At 51.3% G+C, this 17468-nt stretch overlaps 1 protein-coding gene across 3 annotated transcripts in view; it reads right to left on the reverse strand.

The window, feature by feature from the left end:
- The window catches only part of SPTBN4 (spectrin beta, non-erythrocytic 4), a 78505-nt gene that overhangs the window by 13176 nt on the left and 47861 nt on the right, over positions 1 to 17468 (reverse strand). For all 3 annotated transcript variants that reach the window (XR_006702571.1, XM_045442309.1, XM_045442308.1), the window contains 7 exons: positions 17279 to 17425; positions 15819 to 16082; positions 5020 to 5244; positions 3949 to 4038; positions 1358 to 1636; positions 1135 to 1265; positions 51 to 255 (listed from right to left, as the gene is read on the reverse strand). Coding sequence is in view for 2 of the 3 variants with exons in the window: in XM_045442309.1 (XP_045298265.1) it covers positions 51 to 255; positions 1135 to 1265; positions 1358 to 1636; positions 3949 to 4038; positions 5020 to 5244; positions 15819 to 16082; positions 17279 to 17425 (1341 nt within the window). In the remaining variant the exon portion in view is untranslated. The remainder of the gene's footprint in view (positions 1 to 50; positions 256 to 1134; positions 1266 to 1357; positions 1637 to 3948; positions 4039 to 5019; positions 5245 to 15818; positions 16083 to 17278; positions 17426 to 17468) is intronic.

A 17468-nucleotide genomic window follows, 5' to 3' on the forward strand; every position in this document is an offset into this window, starting at 1 on the left:
GAGCATACGCGGTCGCCGCGGGTATTAATGTTATGACTGGTGGTGCTCACCGTGACGTGCTCAAAGTCCTGGCCAAGCTCAGGGGAGCCGGCCACCACCTCCTTCTCCGCGATCCAGTGCTCGAGCTCGTCCACCTGGCGGCTGAGCTGGTACAGCCAGTACTGCTGCTCCAGGCTCACCCTGCGCTCTTCGCCCAGCTCCTTGAGTGCCACATACAGGCGGTCCACCTGAGACTGCCGACGGCTGATCTGCTCACTGATGGGGGACACGGAGGGGCAGGGATGGAGCCCCCCGAGACTTCAGGACAGAGCTGTGACCCCCTGCCACCCCCCTCTCAGGGCAGGGCTGTGTTTCCTCTGAACCTTCGGCCACAGTAGCACCTGCTCGGACTCCTTCGCGGGGGCTTCTGTTTTCTGCAAGACTCGGATTCAGTGAACCCAATACTTGCATCTCAGCGCTCAGGGGAAACCGTTTCCCTAAGCTTGACAAGCTCACTGCCCCTCCCCCCTCCCCCCATCTTCTCTGTGGTCCCACCCCCTGCCCCTCCAGTGACCTGGGCGGGGACTCCCTACTTAGGTCCCCAGCCAAGGCACCTCACCTCCTGTCCATCTCCTGGCTCAGGAGGGCAGAGGTCTAACCCTGGGCCCCCTCTCAGGTCCCAACCCTCGTCCAGGCCTCCCAGAGATGGCCCCTACTCCTGACCTTAGGGAGGCCATACACCTGGCCACCCAGGAGGTCTCAGGCTACACCCAATCACAGCACTCCAGGGTTTTCTGTCCTTCTGGACACTTCCCAGACACTGGGTGGAAAGAAGGCCCTTCCCTGTCTTGAGCTCTTCCTTCTCTCCTCAGTCTGAGGCATCACCTCGCATCCCTACACTCAAATCCCAGTACCCCTGGCCCCACCCTCTCAACCATCCCTGGGCACTGCCCCTCCATCCGGGGCCCCAACCACGTGCTGAAATCCGAGGGCTCCAGCTCGGGGCAGTGAGGGCCCCTCCCACCCCAATGTCCAATTTGGGACCGTGTCCCAATTTCCACCAGCGAAGCTTCAGATCCTGCTGGGCCATTCCTTAAGAACTGGCTCCGCCCCCGCGTGACCCCAATCCCCCCCCCCCCGCCCCCGTCCGCCCACCTGTCCGGGTGCCCCATCTCCAATAGCGCCCGGCACTGGCGCGACAGCTGCGCGATGCTTTCCTCGTAGTTCTCCACGCCCTGCTCCAGCTGCAGGTGCTTCTTGAGCAGCTGCAGGGTGCTCTGTTCGTCCTGGGGGCACACGGCGCCCGCGATGAGGCGGCAGCGGCCGGCCCCGGGCTCCAGAGCCCCCAGGTCCCCCGCACCCCCCAGCCCGGGCGCACCTTGCCCTTGTCCTCACTCATCATGAGCAGCTCCTGCTCGCCCAGCCACGCCTCCACCTCCGCCACGTCGAAGTAGTACTGCTCCACCTGGAAGGCGGCGTCCAGCACCTGCTGCCGCCGCTCCGCCGCCTCCCGCAGGCCGGCCCAGGCGCCCTGCAGCTGCTCCTGACCTCGGCGCACGGCCTCCGCCTCCGGGCTACGCAGCGAGGCCAGCGTGCCCGCGCGCTCCAGCACCTCCTCCAGCCGCGGCCCGTGCGCCTGGATCTCCCGTCGCAGGCCCTGGGGGCGGGAGGTGGGGGTGTGGGTGGAGAGGGGCTTTCCGAGGCCCGGCAGGACCGCGTGCGCACAGCCCACGGAGGGCATCAGAACCCCCCCCCCCCCCCCCGCCCCGCAGATAGCCCTCCACCTTGCGCCAGGTACCACAGAAGCAGTTTGCTGTAACTCGCTCACTCACACCCCCATGTTGCAGGTGGGAAAACAAGCAATTAGTAAGGGGGTGACAGGACTTGGGCACAGGACGCTGGCCCCAGAGACTGTGCTCTCAACCAAGCCGCCTGGTGGTGTCAGATACCCTCTAATGGTTGAAACAGGCTGCGAATCAGGTTGCCTAGGGGCAGTGGCTGTCTAACTCACCGGCAGTGAAGTGTGCAAATCTTTTTACACGTGGGTACACCGTGTACCCAGGGTAGGATGTGGAACACTTCCATCACCCTCCAAGGTTCCCCCTCAAGCAGCTCTGCACTTGCCGTGTGCCTTCCTTGGCTTCTGTGCCTCAGTTTCCTCAAGTTGCAAACGGAGATAATACTTGTGGACACTGAGCGCCTGCTACCTGGCTGTCAGGCACTTTGCCAAGCAAGCACTCTGCACGATGTAGCAGCTCATCTGGTCCTCATGGCAGCCCCAGGAGTCTGACTTCATTCTATCTCACTTTACAGATGGGGAAGCCAAGGCACGGCGGGGGGTGGGGGGTGGGGGGAGCAGGTGGTGTTGAGGAACTTGCCAACTGCACATGGCTGGTGGTGGCCCTAACATCCACCTTGTGGGGTTGTTACCATGGCACACTCAGAACTGTGCCTGGTATGCAGTAGGTGCTCAATCAGTACCAACTGCTATCACTCGTCCAACAGCTCCTGAGTGTCCAGCACTCTTGTGCACGCACAGCTGAGCTCCCCCAGCGTTAAGCACGAAGTGCACTTGACTGCTTGCCTCAACCGTGAAAAGGACAGGCCAGTTCTGCTTGTCCTCAACACTGTCAACAGCCAAGAGTGTGTTCATCGAAACAGAGACACGAAAGCTGGGGCGCCTGGGTGGCTCAGTTGGCTAAGCGTCCAACTCTTGATGTCGGCTCGGGCCGTGATCTCGTGGTTGTGGGATCGAGCCCAGAGTCAGGCTCCATGCTAAGCGGAACCTGCTTGGGATTGTCTCTCCCCTCCCTTCTCCCTGCCCCTCCCCTGCCCATGAGCTCGCTCTCTCTCTCTCTCTCTCTCAAAATAAATAAACTTAAAAAAAAGAAGAAGAACGAAATCTAAAAAAACCCTCCATCTGTGCAGCGTGGTCACAAACTTTTGAGAATAATTTGTAAACCCACCTCCTCTCCATCTCTCAGTGCCCATTCTCCCAACTCATATTCTTTGGTAAAGGGGGTAATGAAAATAGCTGGTAGGGTTACTGTGGGGATTAAATTAAACAACCAACATACCCCCCTAGGACGGCACTTGGCACACAGTAAGCCTTTTAATCCATGTGTAATTATTATCGGTAGTCGTAGTATTCCTCTTTTATGTGTCTTACACTAGGCTTTGACTGAGTTGCTTTGACTGAAGAGTCCTTCGGCTAAGTGATTTGAAAATTTAGATGTGGAACTAAGGCCCGGAGAAGTGAACAGAGATCCAGAGAGATCTTTGGGGCTCAAAAGCACCCCCACCTTGATCAGCTGGGGAGTCAGCGCTCTCCCACTGATTATCTCATCCTTTCTCCCTGTGGGCGGTTTGAGTTCTCATCTACTGTTGTTTTTCTTTGTCCTTGCCCAACAGCCATGCTTCTCACTGTTACTCATGGGACCCTGGCTTTCCTTTGAGGAACCCCCTTGCCTCAATCTCAGCCCAGGTGATTAAGGCTGACTCCACCTGCAGGTTCCAAGAGTGGGCCCGGAGTCCAGACCAGGCCAACAGAGCAGACAAATCCCTGGCCACCATGATTAGTTCGGGGATGGGTATGGGACTCAAGCTCGGCCAGGGAGAGTTTATCCCTGGGACTATTGCTGAAAAGATGGAGAGAGAGAAATCCTCTTCAGTTTTACTGGTGGGATGTACGCTTGAATCTGCTGGAGGTCCTTCACTACCAGGGGGGAAGAGCTGGCCCTGAGAACAAAGCTACCACAGAAACATACACCCACATACCCACACTCACACCGCGTTGAGAGATAGGTGACATCACGGAAGTACCTGGATGCATCTATACCTGCTGTCCATCACAGTCTTCCCCATCACAAGAGCCAGCCAATTTCCTTTTTGGGGCCTTAACCACTTGGACCTGTTTTCTCTCATATCCAGATGTGTCCTAACCCACACTCTCACCCTGGCTCTGCTCACCTGGTTCTTTTTGATGTACTGTTGGACAGCCTGCAAACCACTGCCTCGCTCGGTCTGCATGGCCAGTGGCAGTCGCTCCTGGACCCATGCCTGGGGAGGATACAGGGAGTAGGTCAAGGGGAGAATGCACCTAAGGACCCCTGCATCCCAATTCAACTGGAAGCCACCGGCACAGTATCTAAGGCCCTTCCTCAACAAAGAGTCTTGGTCACATCTTCGGCCCCTTCTCTTGACGTGCTCTGCTTTGCTCTCTGCATGCACTCAAGCCAGGTTCGTGCTTACCTCTGTCCTCTGCACAGGCACGTCTTGCTTCCTGGAATTCCCTTCCTGCTCCCTCAGTGGGCTCACTGGGACTCTTCCTTCCTGTCTCCACTCAGACATCCCCTCCTCTAGGAAATCCTCCCTGACTCTGGACCTTGGCCAGCTGCCTCCTAACTTCCTCATAACAACCCTAATCACCCTGGATTGTCACTGTCTGGAGAGAGCTCTCTCTCCCCGCCCCCCCCCCCTTGGACTCTTGAGCCCTCTATGGGCAGGAATGGGGTTCGTCTTGGTCACCCCCGTGACTGCATTATCATCCAAGCCCAGAGCTGGGTCCATAGCGATCAAGTGAATGAGCAAATGCGTGAGTAAATGAACGAATGAGCAAATGAGGAAGTGAGCGACTAAGTGCGAAAATGAATGAATGAGGGGCGAGCGAATAAATGGATAGTAATAAATCAGCGAGGGAAGGAATAAAGGATGAGTCAGTGAAGAACTAAATGGCTTCATGAATAAATCAAGGAATGAGAGTGAGGGTGGAAAAGGTGAATGAATAAATGCGTGGATAAGTGAACGAGTGAATGAGTAAGGGAAGGATTGAGTGACTGGGTCTAGCTAGGTGTCAGTCGGTAGGTCTCCCAGTCAGCTCCGCCCTTGAACTCGCCAAGGTCCCACGGCCTCGCCCCCACTCCCAACCTCCACTCCCCCGCTGTCTCGCCGGCTCGCCTGTGGCCTCCTAACCCGCCCCATCCGCGCAACCCTCACCTCCCGGTTACCCCGGTCCCGCCCCGTCCCCGCGCCGGTCCTCACCAGCTCGTCGTCGAGGTCGTGCGCCACCTGGTGCAGCTCCTTGGAGGCGAGCAGCAGGCGGCGGCGCTCCTGCAAGGGCTCGAGCAGGCGCACCAGGCGCTCGCCCACCGCGTTCTGCCGCTCGCCCACCAGCTCCTTGCTGGCCGGCTCCAGGGGCAGCGCCGCGGTCTGCGCCTGCAACTCTCCCACCTCGCGGTACCACTCCTCCACCTGCGACTCCATCGACTGTGGGGACAGGGGCAGAGACAACGGGCTCCACCCTCCCTCCCCATCCTGCTGTGGCTCTCCAGGACCTTCATGGTGACGGCCAAACCCGTCACCACGAGGCACCATTTCACTGGGCCCTTGCCCTCCAGAAGCGCTACCCTCCTCGCTGATGCTGCCACACATTATACAAGTTCCTGCCTCAGGGCCTTTGCCTTTGCTATTCCCCCTACCAGGCATGCTCTGCCTTGTCAATCAGATTTCAGTTCAAACATTATTTTCTCAAAGAGGCTTACCTGCCCCCCTGGACTAAAGCGGCCCACTAATTCGTTAATTGCCAGAACAACCCTTCAAATTTCCACCCTACTTTACAGAGGTGGAAACTGAGGCCCAGAGAAGTTAGGTAACTTGTCCAAAAGAGCCAACCTTTCCAAACGTCATAAATACAACATTTTGTGATTTAAATGGCTGGTATGCCATAGGGGTAGACAGAAAGTGCAAAAGCAGACCCAAATACACTGGAGAATTCATACATTTTATAGATGCCATTTCAAATCTCCAAAGAAAAGATGGATTATTCAATGAGTGGTCATGGGCCAACTGGCTAACCAGTTTAGCTGGATCCCTTCCTTGCTCTTTGTGCTGAAAACAATTCCAGATGGATTAAAGACTTAAATGGAATAAGTAAATCCATAAGGCAGAGAAGAAAACCTGGGCAAATGCTTTTATAATCTTAGGATGGAGAAAATCTTTCCAAGCAAAAAAAAAAAAAAAAAAAAAAAAAAAATCATAAAGGGAAAGATTTATAAATTTGGCCACATAAAATACTTTTGCATCAACCAAAATTTCTAAATGTAGTTGGAAGGCAAGTGACCACCTGAAAAAAAATATTTAACACATATTAGAACAAGGAGCTAGTTTCTTTGACAGTCAAAGAATTCCCCTTCTCCCTGCTTCCTTTGTCTCCACTTACCACCATCAGATAACTCTGTCTTTATTTGAGGTGTTTTTTTTTTTTTTTGTTTTTTTTTTTTTTTTTTATCGGTCTCCTGCTTCTAGAATGGGAGCTTCATGAGGGCAGGATTTGTGTCAATTGGCCTGTGTATTCCTGAGCACAGGCACCTAGAACACTGTCTGCCATGTAGAAGGTCTTCAGTTGTGATTTGTTCAATGCCAAAGACAAAGGCTGGCCCAATGTGAACAGGCACTTCTCCCAGTGAAAAGGCAAACACAGAAGACAAACTAAGCACCCGAAAAGATGCCCAGTCTCACTAATCAGCAGGAAAATACAATTTAAAACAAAGTATCTTTCCCTATTCACCAGATTGGCAAACATGTTAGGGGAGAATAATATCTAGTATTGGCGAAGATGCAGAGGGACGGTCAGGCACACTCAGCCACTGTCGGCCGGTGGTGGTGCAAATTAGTAGAGCCTTTTTGGAAAGCAATTTGGCAAGTCCTATCAAAATGTAAAAAAAAAAAAAAAAACAAAAATGTGCATACGTTTTGACCCAGCACTTGCACTTGCCCTTCTAGGAATGTAACTAAAGAAATACTGGCACATGTGCACAAAGATGTTTGTCCCAGGATGTTCATTGTAGCTGTTTGTCCAAGGATCACATCGTAGCAGAGTTTATAATGGGAAAAAATTAGAAACAAACACGATGCCCATCAAGAATGAAATGGTTAAACAAATCCACATCAGTATGGAATAATGGTCAAGACTTACTGTTAACAGAAAAAAGCAACTTAGAACACACATTTGAATATATTACATTTGTCACGGGTTGCACATGCATAACGATTCCCTGGAATAAACAAGAAATTAATCACAGATGGTACCTATTGGGGAGACAAGAACTCCATGAATGGGGCAGGGGTGAAGGAGAGACATGTTGCATAGGATTTTTTGTACAGCTTTTGATGTCTGAGCCATAAAATATAATTATTAAAAAATTTAAGCATTGGGGCGCCTGGGTGGCGCAGTCGGTTAAGCGTCCGACTTCAGCCAGGTCACGATCTCGCGGTCCGGGAGTTCGAGCCCCGCGTCAGGCTCTGGGCTGATGGCTCAGAGCCTGGAGCCTGTTTCCGATTCTGTGTCTCCCTCTCTCTCTGCCCCTCCTCCCCCGTTCATGCTCTGTCTCTCTCTGTCCCCCCAAAAATAAATAAACGTTGAAAAAAAAATAAAAAAAAAAAAAAAAACTCATTACAGAGGCGCCTGGGTGGCTCAGTCAGTTGAGCGGCCGACTTTGGCTCAGGTCATGATCTCGCGGTCCGTGAGTTCGAGCCCCGTGTCGGGCTCTGTGCTGACAGCTCAGAGCCTGGAGCCTGTTTTCGATTCTGTGTCTCCCTCTCTCTGACCCTCCCCCATTCATGCTCTGTCTCTCTCTGTCTCAAAAATAAATAAACGTTGAAAAAAAAATTTAAGCATTAAAAAATTAAAAACAGTAAAAATCCATGCAGGTAGTGAATGAGTGCACAGAAAGAGGTCCAGGAGGATGCACACCAAATCATAACTGAGGTTTCCTTTGGGTGCGGGAATGAGAGGCATGGTTAAGGGAGACTTTATGTCTTACTGAAGACTTCTAGGTTAGTAAGATCTTTTACCAAAAGAATATATTAATTTATTACTTGTGTGACTCTAAACAGATGGGGGAAAGCCATAAAAGAAAGCAAAACAATAATGAAATTAAGTGGTAACAGATTAGAGCAAATGACTGCAACTCAATACTCAAGACCCAAGAATCAAGTGAAGACTTTTTAGTTCCAAAGTTCGGTAATGCAGAACTGTTGATTTTGCCAGCCCACCATTCACCCTTTCCTCTGCAGCACCTCAAATCCTGCTCTCAGACCTGAGCTTCCTGAGGGACTAAAAGAACCTTGAGCTCCAAGGGTGGCCACATGACCCAACCTAGCCATCAGAACACTGAAACCAACCATCCTGGCCACAGGGATTGGGTAACAGATGGCATGTGACCTAAGATCAGCCAATGAAAACTCTTCCCGCTTTTGCGGGAAAAGCGAGTGAACTCAGGCAGGTGCTCTCTTTCCCATGGGGTCCCTTAGCTGTTAGAACATATGCCCGGGGTGCTGGGGGCCAAGTTGCCACCAGGAAGGAACAGACTCCCGGACAAGGAGGCCAACACAGAAGAAAGCAGGTCCCAGAAAAAGAGACAGATTGCCCAGGACATAATTTGAGTAACTGATCCAGCCATGCCTACAGCTGCATACCCGCTGGATTTTTCAGCGAGCCATTTTTCAGGTGAGCCAAGAACCTCCCCTTTAGCCCAAGTCAATGTGGTTTGAAGTTCTATGAACTGCACCCTTGAGTCCCAGCTGATACAGTTAACAATCTGTAGGAGTCATAAAAATGGATAAAAATCAAACGTTGTAACAAGTCAAAACCATCCAAAAGAAATTTCAAAAGGCATAATTACATGCTGCAGAAATCAAAGCAAAGTAAAACAGTCACTCCAAAACCCTTTTCACTAAGAAAATCACTGCAGCAATGTGTAGAAAATCAAAATGCATTCGAATTCTGGAAACACATATAATCTGAAATGTTAAGGTTACAAATTCTAGTTCTCCACTAGATCAAAACCCCTCCATAACCTGCCCACCAAGTGGCTGTGTGAACTGAGATGGGATAATTACAGGACTGACACTTTTCTACTCCTGCAAGAATGCCACATATTTTGAACACTCATTTAATGTGAATCCTTCCCTGTAAATGTGAGCAAAGGTTACAGAAGGACAGTTGGTCATTAAACACACAGAAAGATGTGTAGCCTCCTTCAATGTTAAGGGAAATGCAAATTAAAATAACCATAAGGCACGGGTGCCTGGGTGGCTCAGTCAGTTAAACGTCCGACTTCGGCTCGGGTCATGATCTCACGGTTCATGGGTTTGAGCCCCGTGTCAGGCTCTTTGCCGACAGCTCAGAGCCTGGAGCCTGCTTAGGATTCTGGGTCTCCCTCTCTCTCTGCCCCTCCCCTACTCATGCTCTGTCTCTCTCGTGTGTGTGCAAAAATAAACATTAAAAAAATAACCATAAGCGTCTTTCAGGGGCGTCTGGGAGGCTCAGTTGATTAAGGGTCTGACTCGATTTCGGCTCAGGTCATGATCTCACAGTTCCTGAGATCCTGCATTGGGCTCTGTACTGACTGTGGAGCCTCCCTGGGATTCTCTCTCTCCCTCTCTCTCTGTCCCTCCCCCACTCATGCATGTGCACCTGCTCACTCGCTCTCTCTCTCTCTCAAAATAAATAAATAGGGGCGCCTGGGTGGCGCAGTCGGTTAAGCGTCCGACTTCAGCCAGGTCACGATCTCGCGATCCGGGAGTTCGAGCCCCGCGTCAGGCTCTGGGCTGATGGCTCAGAGCCTGGAGCCTGTTTCCGATTCTGTGTCTCCCTCTCTCTCTGCCCCTCCCCCGTTCATGCTCTGTCTCTCTCTGTCCCAAAAATAAATAAACATTGAAAAAAAAAATTAAAAAAAAAAAAAATAAATAAATAAATAAACTTTAAAAAAAAAGAGTATCTTTTACTTCTCAGATTAGCAGAGATGAGAAAGCTTGATGATGACCACTTGGGAAGAAGAATGCTGTCTCATGGAGGTGTGTCCACTGCCTTTTCAAAATCTCTCTCAAAAAGTTTAACACCTACACTTTTTGGCCCAGAAATTGGACCTTGAGGACTCTTTTCTACAGAAATGTTTGCACGTGGGCTCAATACGTATGGACGGGGATGTCTCTCGCAGTGGTATTCATACTAGCAGAAGATTAGAAACAGCCCAGAGGTCTCTCGGCAGAGGGCTGGTTAAAGATGGATGGTGGAGGGGCGCCTGGGTGGCGCAGTCGGTTAAGCGTCCGACTTCAGCCAGGTCACGATCTCGCGGTCCGTGAGTTCGAGCCCCGCGTCGGGCTCTGGGCTGATGGCTCAGAGCCTGGAGCCTGTTTCCGATTCTGTGTCTCCCTCTCTCTCTGCCCCTCCCCTGTTCATGCTCTGTCTCTGTCTCAAAAATAAATAAAACGTTGAAAAAAAAAATTAAAAAAAAAAAAAAAAAGATGGATGGTGGAGCCACCCAATACTAGATCCATATATTCTTTGACAAGAGGGGACACCCAGGGTGTTTTGTCAGGTGAAAAGGGCAAGCTTCAGTATGGTCCATCTCTGTGTCAAGGGTCTCATCCCTGGAGAGCGAGACTGCACGGGGGGAGGCGGCGGGGAAGGAAGCCTGTTTACTTTTCACATTATATTTCTTACCATCACAGCAATTATAGGTAACACATCCTGATGCCTGCCCCCTGACAGGAGCTGCTCTGAGCGCTTGGCCAGGATTAATTTATGTAATCTTCACAGCACAGGAGGTCAGGAAGACGGGGATGTTTGCTTCATTCACAGCTGGATCCCAGTGCCTGGCCTTGTGCCTGGCACAGAGTAAGGTCTCTGTAAACGTGTGCTAACTTTGTTTGTTGGACTAGTCACTAAGCTGTTCTGCTTCTCTTAGCTGGGCAGTATGAAAAATTAAGAATTAGGGGCTCCTGGGTGACTCAGTTGGTTAAGCATCCGACTCTTGATTTCAGCTCAGGGCATGATCTCACAGTTTGTGGGTTTAAGCCCCTCATCGGGCTCTGTGCTGACAGTGTGGGGCCTGCTTGGGATTCTCTCTCCCTCTCTCTCTGCCCTTCCCCGCTTGAGCTCTCTCAAAAACTAAACATTAAAAAAATGTAATAAAAATAAAAAATAATAAAAATTAAGAATTTTAAAAATTAGGGGTGCTGGGTGGCTCAGTGGTTAAGTGTCTGACTCTGGCTCAGGCCTGCTTTGGATTCTGTGCCTCCTTCTCTCTCTCTGCCCCTACCCCTCTCACATTCTGTCTCTCTCTCTCTCTCTCTCTCTCTCTCAAAAATAAACAAACATTAAAAAAAAATAATTGAGGCTCAGAAAGGTGGGGTCACTTGCCCTGGGTCACACAGTAGTGGAATGGGGCCTCAAACCCTGGATGTTTGAGCTCCTGTATCGGACTCTCCCCCTAGGCCATGCTGAGTTAGTTCATGAAGAAATGTGACAAAGAATGCTTGGGGGGGAGGGGTGTTTCCTTGGCCAGAGAAAGAGCCTTACTTGGTGCGTGTGTGTGTGTGTGTGTGTGTGTGTGTGTGTGTGTGTGTGTGCAGGGGTGGGGTGGGTGGTAAGGAGTCCCCAGAGACTCAGCCTAGCAGCTGCAAATCCTCCAGTGCATTTTCCCCTGGCCCGTCCCCCTCAGATGGCAGGAGACCAGCCACCCCCCTCCCCAGGCAGGAGCCCGTGGCTGAGCCAGACCAGCTGGTCAGGCCCTTGAGGACCTGGCAAGTGGGGGCTTGGCTCTCCACCATCTGGTCCCTGGGCCTGGAAGCACAGTTGGGCAGGAGGCTCTGAGAGAGGACTCTGGGTCACGTGGCCTACGCCTCAGGTGGGCTCCCAGGAAGCCGACGGCAGCAGCTGGGGAGGGGGGAGGGGGGAGGACACAGGAGGACACAGAGATCAGGAGAGATCAAGGGAGAGATGGAGAACTGAAAGAAAAAGAGAAGAGAGTGAGAGAGTAAGGGAAATAAAGAGAGACATGACGATGGGAGACAGAAACTCCCAGAGTTTCCACACAGAGGAACTGGGGAGCAGGGCCGAGAGACAAGCCCAGAGAGAGGCCGAGAGGGCAGACCACTCACACATCCACACCCCCTCTGCCTGAGCCAGCCCGCTCCAGCCCTGCCTGGCCCCGGGGCCTGAGGGCTGCGGCAGCCAGGAAATGTGCCGGCTGGATGGCGGCCGCCCGCCCTCCTGCGTGTGCCCAGTGTCTGAGCTCTCAGGCGGCCCCAGGGGACAGCGGGGCCTTGGGCAGCCCCTCCCTCCCCAGCGGCAGCTCCAGAGGCCCAGCTGGGCTCCATCTGGGGGCCGTGGCCTACTGAGTCACTCCCCGCCGCCTCGGGCTCCCTCTGCTGGGGAAAGTCCCGTTCTGGGGCCTGCCCCGACTCCCATCTCTGTGTGATCCTGGCCAGACCCTTGTCTCTGCCGGGACTCAGCCTCTCCCTGGAACAAATGCTTGAACAAATGTTTCCTTCCTTGGGGAGGGAAGAGTAGGAGGCCCCAAATCCTCCCTCCAAAACCTAAATGGCCAAAAGAAAGACAGAGATGTTCAAGTTCACCAGTCACGGGAGAAAATACAAATGCAAACACCCAACCATCAGACTGGGAAAAATCTAAAAAGTGACAACACCAGGTGTGGGTGAGTATGGGCGGAAACAGGAACTCCCGTTCGCTGTTGGGGAGAGAGCATTAATTGGCAGCACGCCTCAGGCAAGCTATTTGGCAAGATCACGTGACCTGAAGATAGCTCTAACCTTTGGCACTATGTTAACGTTTCATATGTCACCCCCCAAAATACACTTTTTTTTAAAGTAGGCTTCACACACCGCACAGAGTCCAACACGGGGCTTGACCCCATGACCCTGAGATCAAGACCTGAGCTGAGATCGAGTCGGATGCCCAACCTACTGTGCCACCCAGGCGTCCCCCAAAACACATTTTTAAGAGAAGTTTATTTATTTTGAGAAAGAGAGAGAGTGAGCACATGCATGTGAGCAGGGGAGGGGCAGAGAGAGAGAGAGGGAGAGAGAGAGAATCCCAAGCAGGCTCCACACTTTCAGTGCAGAGCCCGATTAGGGCTTGAACTCATGAACCATGAGATCATGACCTGAGCTGAAATCAAGAATCGGACGCTTAACTGACTGAGCCACCCAGGCACCCCCCCCACCCAAAACACATTTTTATAAAGCAAAATGAGGGGCGCCTGGGTGGCTCAGTCGGTTAAGCGTCTGACTTCGGCTCAGGTCATGATCTTGAAGTTTGTGAGTTCTAGCCCCCCATTGAGCTCGCTGCTATGGGTGCAGAGCCTGCTTTAGATCTGTCTCCCTCTCTCTCAAAAATAAATAAACATTTCAAATAAATAAAATAAAATGCAAAACGAGTGGGAGGGATACCCCAAATGGAAAACAAAGGAAATAACTGTTTTGCATAAATAGCAACGACACAGAAGGCCAGGAAATAACTACCAACTAACTTTGAGCACACTACACTGATGATACGCTCCATCCGGTTGAAGACAATTAAAACAAAAACTTAAAAACCTGTAAACAAATACTGAAACAACTCCATAAATTACATCTTTGAATCTTCGCTATGTCCACGTGAGGTCAGTATTATCATTGTGCCCATTTTACTGACGAAGAGACTGAGACACAAAAAGTGAAGTAATTTCCAGGTCAATCGGTTCGCAAATGAGAGAGCCAGGGCTTCACCCCAGGCAGCTAGGCTCCCACAACCATGACCTCGCCCATGGTGCCCACTGCCTCCCGCGGTCCCGCTGCCAACGAGTGACTTAGCATGATGGTGTTTCCCATCACACAGAGCAGGACCTGAGGTGTGGAGCTGGAGGCAAAGCCACTTGCCTAACATCGTATGGCTGGTAAGACGCAGTGTTATCATTCAAACCCAGACCCGCCTGATTCCTGGGTCTGTGCCTTTACCCACCGCAATGTGCTGCCAGGGAGGAATTAGCAATAGCAGTAAGACCATTAACAACGCTAGTAATAGTTTCCCCTGCACTGGCTGTCTTCTTTCGCCCCTCCTGACCCCCAGTCTAACCTTCTCCACCCTGCTCTGTGCCCCAGGGGCCTGACCCGTGCAGACGGCCTCAATCGGCCCCCGTGCCTTCCGGCTTCCAGATGGGCTGGGCTCAGGACTAGCTACAAAATTTGTGGGGCCCAGTGCAAAATGAAAACGCAGAGCCCCTTGTTCAAATATTATGAAGAATTTCAAGACAGCGACAGCAGAGCATTGAATTTCCTCAAGTTATCCTCGGTGGGGCATGCTTTCTGCTTCTGTCTGGGACCCTGACAGTCACAGATCCTCATTTCTTAAGAGCTCACGACACCCCCCAACACCTTTTCAAGGGGTGTGCAAGGTTACAACTATTTTATAAGAGTGCTAAGGTGTTTTTTGCCTTTATCACACCCATTCCGTTCCAAGAATATAGTGTGGTTCTGCAGGGACCATATGACCCGTGCCATTGTAACCAAATGCTGGCAGAAGCAAAGGTGAGAATCTTCCATCAAGCCAGACGGGAAAGAGTTGCAGCACTGAAAACAGTGCCAATCTTCCAGTGTTTTTTTCGTTTTTGTTTTTTTGTCTTGGAAAATATATTCTTCACAAAAGAACCCTTTGGGCTTGACGTGTGATTGATTTCTTATTGCTGTTTGTATGTGAATCAAAAATGGAAGTATTTCTCAGGTTTAATTTTTAGCACAGTAAATATCAATAGGCATAATGCACCTGAACAAAAGCTCTTGGGGGATCTCCATGATTTCTAAGAGTGTAAAGGTGTCCTGGAGACCGGGCCATTTGAGAGCCGCCGCTGCTGTGTATACAGCAATGACATCACTGGTATCAGATTCAGATCTATTTGTCTCTCTGCTCCTTTGCCTGTCTCCCCACTAGAACGAGAGCCCCAGGAAGGCCATGGTTTTTGGTCAGTTTTGCCCACTGCTGTATTCTGGCACCTAGAAGAGCACCTGGCATACAGTTGGTGCTCAATAAAGATTCGCTGCATGGATGAATGAATAGATGGTAATTAGTGTCATGCTTTTATTATTAGTCAGCTTGGTTTTTTGTTTTTGTTTTTTTGTTTTTTGGGTTTCTGTTTTTTTGCCAGACCCTATGCCAAGCCCTTTAGGAGCATAACTATGCAGAAGATATATTAAAGGAGCAGTGAAAAATCAAGGGTGTCCTGGATTTGAATCCAGGCTCTTCACTTGCTACCCTGGGCCAGTAAGTTCACCTCCTGGAGGCTCAGTTTCCCATGGGTCATGGTCAGACCTAGTTCCTGGCACATAAAGGCAGGAGCTGTCACATCTTGAGAGGGTGCAAAGCGATGCCCACATTCGCACCACCAGCCATTCATGTCAAATGGTCAGATACTGACCGCTGGCCAGCTGCCAGCTAGAAGCGGAGATAAGGCAGACACTGTGTCTGTTCCCTGAGCCCTCTCTGTGTCCTAGGGAGTCACTGGCTAGCTGTGTGTCCCTGGGCTAGGTGCTTGCCTTCTGTGCCTCACTTTCCCCATTGGTAAAATGGGGGATCATAACGGGTTGCTGGAAAGAGGGAGAGCTTGGCACAGAGACTGATAGAGGAGGCTCTCCATGAATGTCATTCTTTCTCTGTGTAAAGCCATTCCCCTACCTCTGGGCCTTGGTTTCTCTATCCAGGAAACAGGCATCAGGGTCCTGTGAAACTGTCAGTGCGCTGGCTATCTAACTACTGCTTCTTGGTTCTGAATTCTTCTTCTCCCCTTTGTACCCCAGGCCCTCCAGGTGGTGGTTACCTCCAACAGTTACTATTGACTGGATTTCCTCAGTATTCTCCTTCTGTTCTTCCAACCCTCCTAACACATTTGAAATAAATCTCTGTATTGAATCCCTCTGTGTAAAACACCTTGAGTGGAGTCTGACCCTGATTCCCATCACCCCGTGGCACAGGGAGTCCCTGTCTGGGTCAGGCCAGGCCATACCTGTAGCTTCTTGAGCTGGCTGTTGACGGTGGCTAGGTCCCCACCAGGATCCACGTCTTGCAGCTGGCTTTCCATGTGAAGGAGCTTCTTGTCCAGCTCCACGAAACTCTGCACCAACTGGTCGGCCTTGCTGGCCTCAAAGAGCTGTCTTGCCTTGGCCTGGGTGGTGCTCTCCAGCTCGGCCCAGCACTGCCGGATCTCACCCAGCTTCTTCCGCACTGAGGCCGCCAGCTCTGGCTTCTCCTGCATCAGTTGTTGGCCCTCCTGTCCCAGACAGGCAGGCGACAAGAAGTGACAGGGAGGGAGAGGATGGTGAGGAGGGGCAGAGAAATATGGGGGCAATGGGACACAGGGAGAGAGAGACAGGGGCAAAGAGACAGAGACATGAGGGGTGGATACAGAGACAGGCCCAGAGATGGAAGGAACCAAGATGTGGGAAGGAAGATGAGGCAAGAGACAGACAGAGAGACACAAACAAAGCCATGGGAGGAAGACAGGGAGAGACAGACAGACATAGAGTGGTGGACACAGAGACATGCACATAAAGTCAGAAACACAGGAAGAGGGCCATAAGAAAGACAGATACGTGAGAGAGATAGAGACAGAAGAGAGATAGAGGAAGAGCAAAAGAAGCAGAGAGAATGGACTTCCATTAAACTCAAAGAGTAACTTTGCCCTGTGCCACCAGTTGCGGGGCATCAATGGCCATTTAAGTATTCAAGGCTGACTTGGGTGTCCCCTTTGAGTCACAGGAGAGGGGGTATTGAGGGCTGTAGGTCTAGGGGACCATCAAAGAGTAGGGATCAGTTTGAGGGTTGAGGCTGGGTTCCTCCAAGACCGAAGTCAAGCTCCTTGGTGGCCTAGAGCTACATATGTTATATCACATATGAAAAATAACAATACCGTAGCAATTAAGCTCCTAGGTGCCTGGCCTTGTATTAAAGACTTTACATGCACAAGAGTCCAGGGAAGTAGCAATATTTATTATTTCCTTAATTTTCAAGCAGAGCAAACAGGCTCAAAGAGATTAGCACAATTCCTCAAGGTGCATAGCTGGTAAGAGGCGTAGACACAATTAGAGCCCAGGGTTGTAGGAATCCAAAGTTCACGTTTGGGCTTCCCAGGACTGCTGTAGCCTTTGTACCTGAACATCCATCTTAGGAGCTCCAAATGGAGTGAGAGAAAACCTGGTGGGGGAGTTAAAATACTTAACAACCAGGAAAGTAAGGGCACCACGCAGAAGGGATGCTAGCCATTTTACAGATGGGAAAACTGAAGCTCAAAGAGGTTACATGAATTCCACAAGGCCACATTGCTAGGAGCAGATGTGGAAATGACCTGAAGTGGTTCAGAGATGTGCGGGTGGGCAGGGCAGCAGTGGAGGGCGCAGGAACCGAGATGTGGGTTCCCTGGAGGCCTCCAGCACCTGGCACGTGCAGAGGCACCTTCTACATCCTCACCCTCTCGATCTTCTCCAGCCACTCCTTATTCTGAGCCAACTCGGCCATGAACGCCTGGTGCCGGAGCCATCTCTTATGCAGCTTGTGGCCGTCTTCCCGTGTGCCATCGCGCGCCATTAGCATCTTCTCATGGATCCAGCCATCCAGCTGTGCAGGACAGAGGGAGGAGCTCAGCCGATTCCCCCAACCT

The sequence above is a fragment of the Leopardus geoffroyi genome, chromosome E2, assembly GCF_018350155.1.
Source record: "Leopardus geoffroyi isolate Oge1 chromosome E2, O.geoffroyi_Oge1_pat1.0, whole genome shotgun sequence".
Lineage (NCBI taxonomy): Eukaryota > Metazoa > Chordata > Mammalia > Carnivora > Felidae > Leopardus > Leopardus geoffroyi.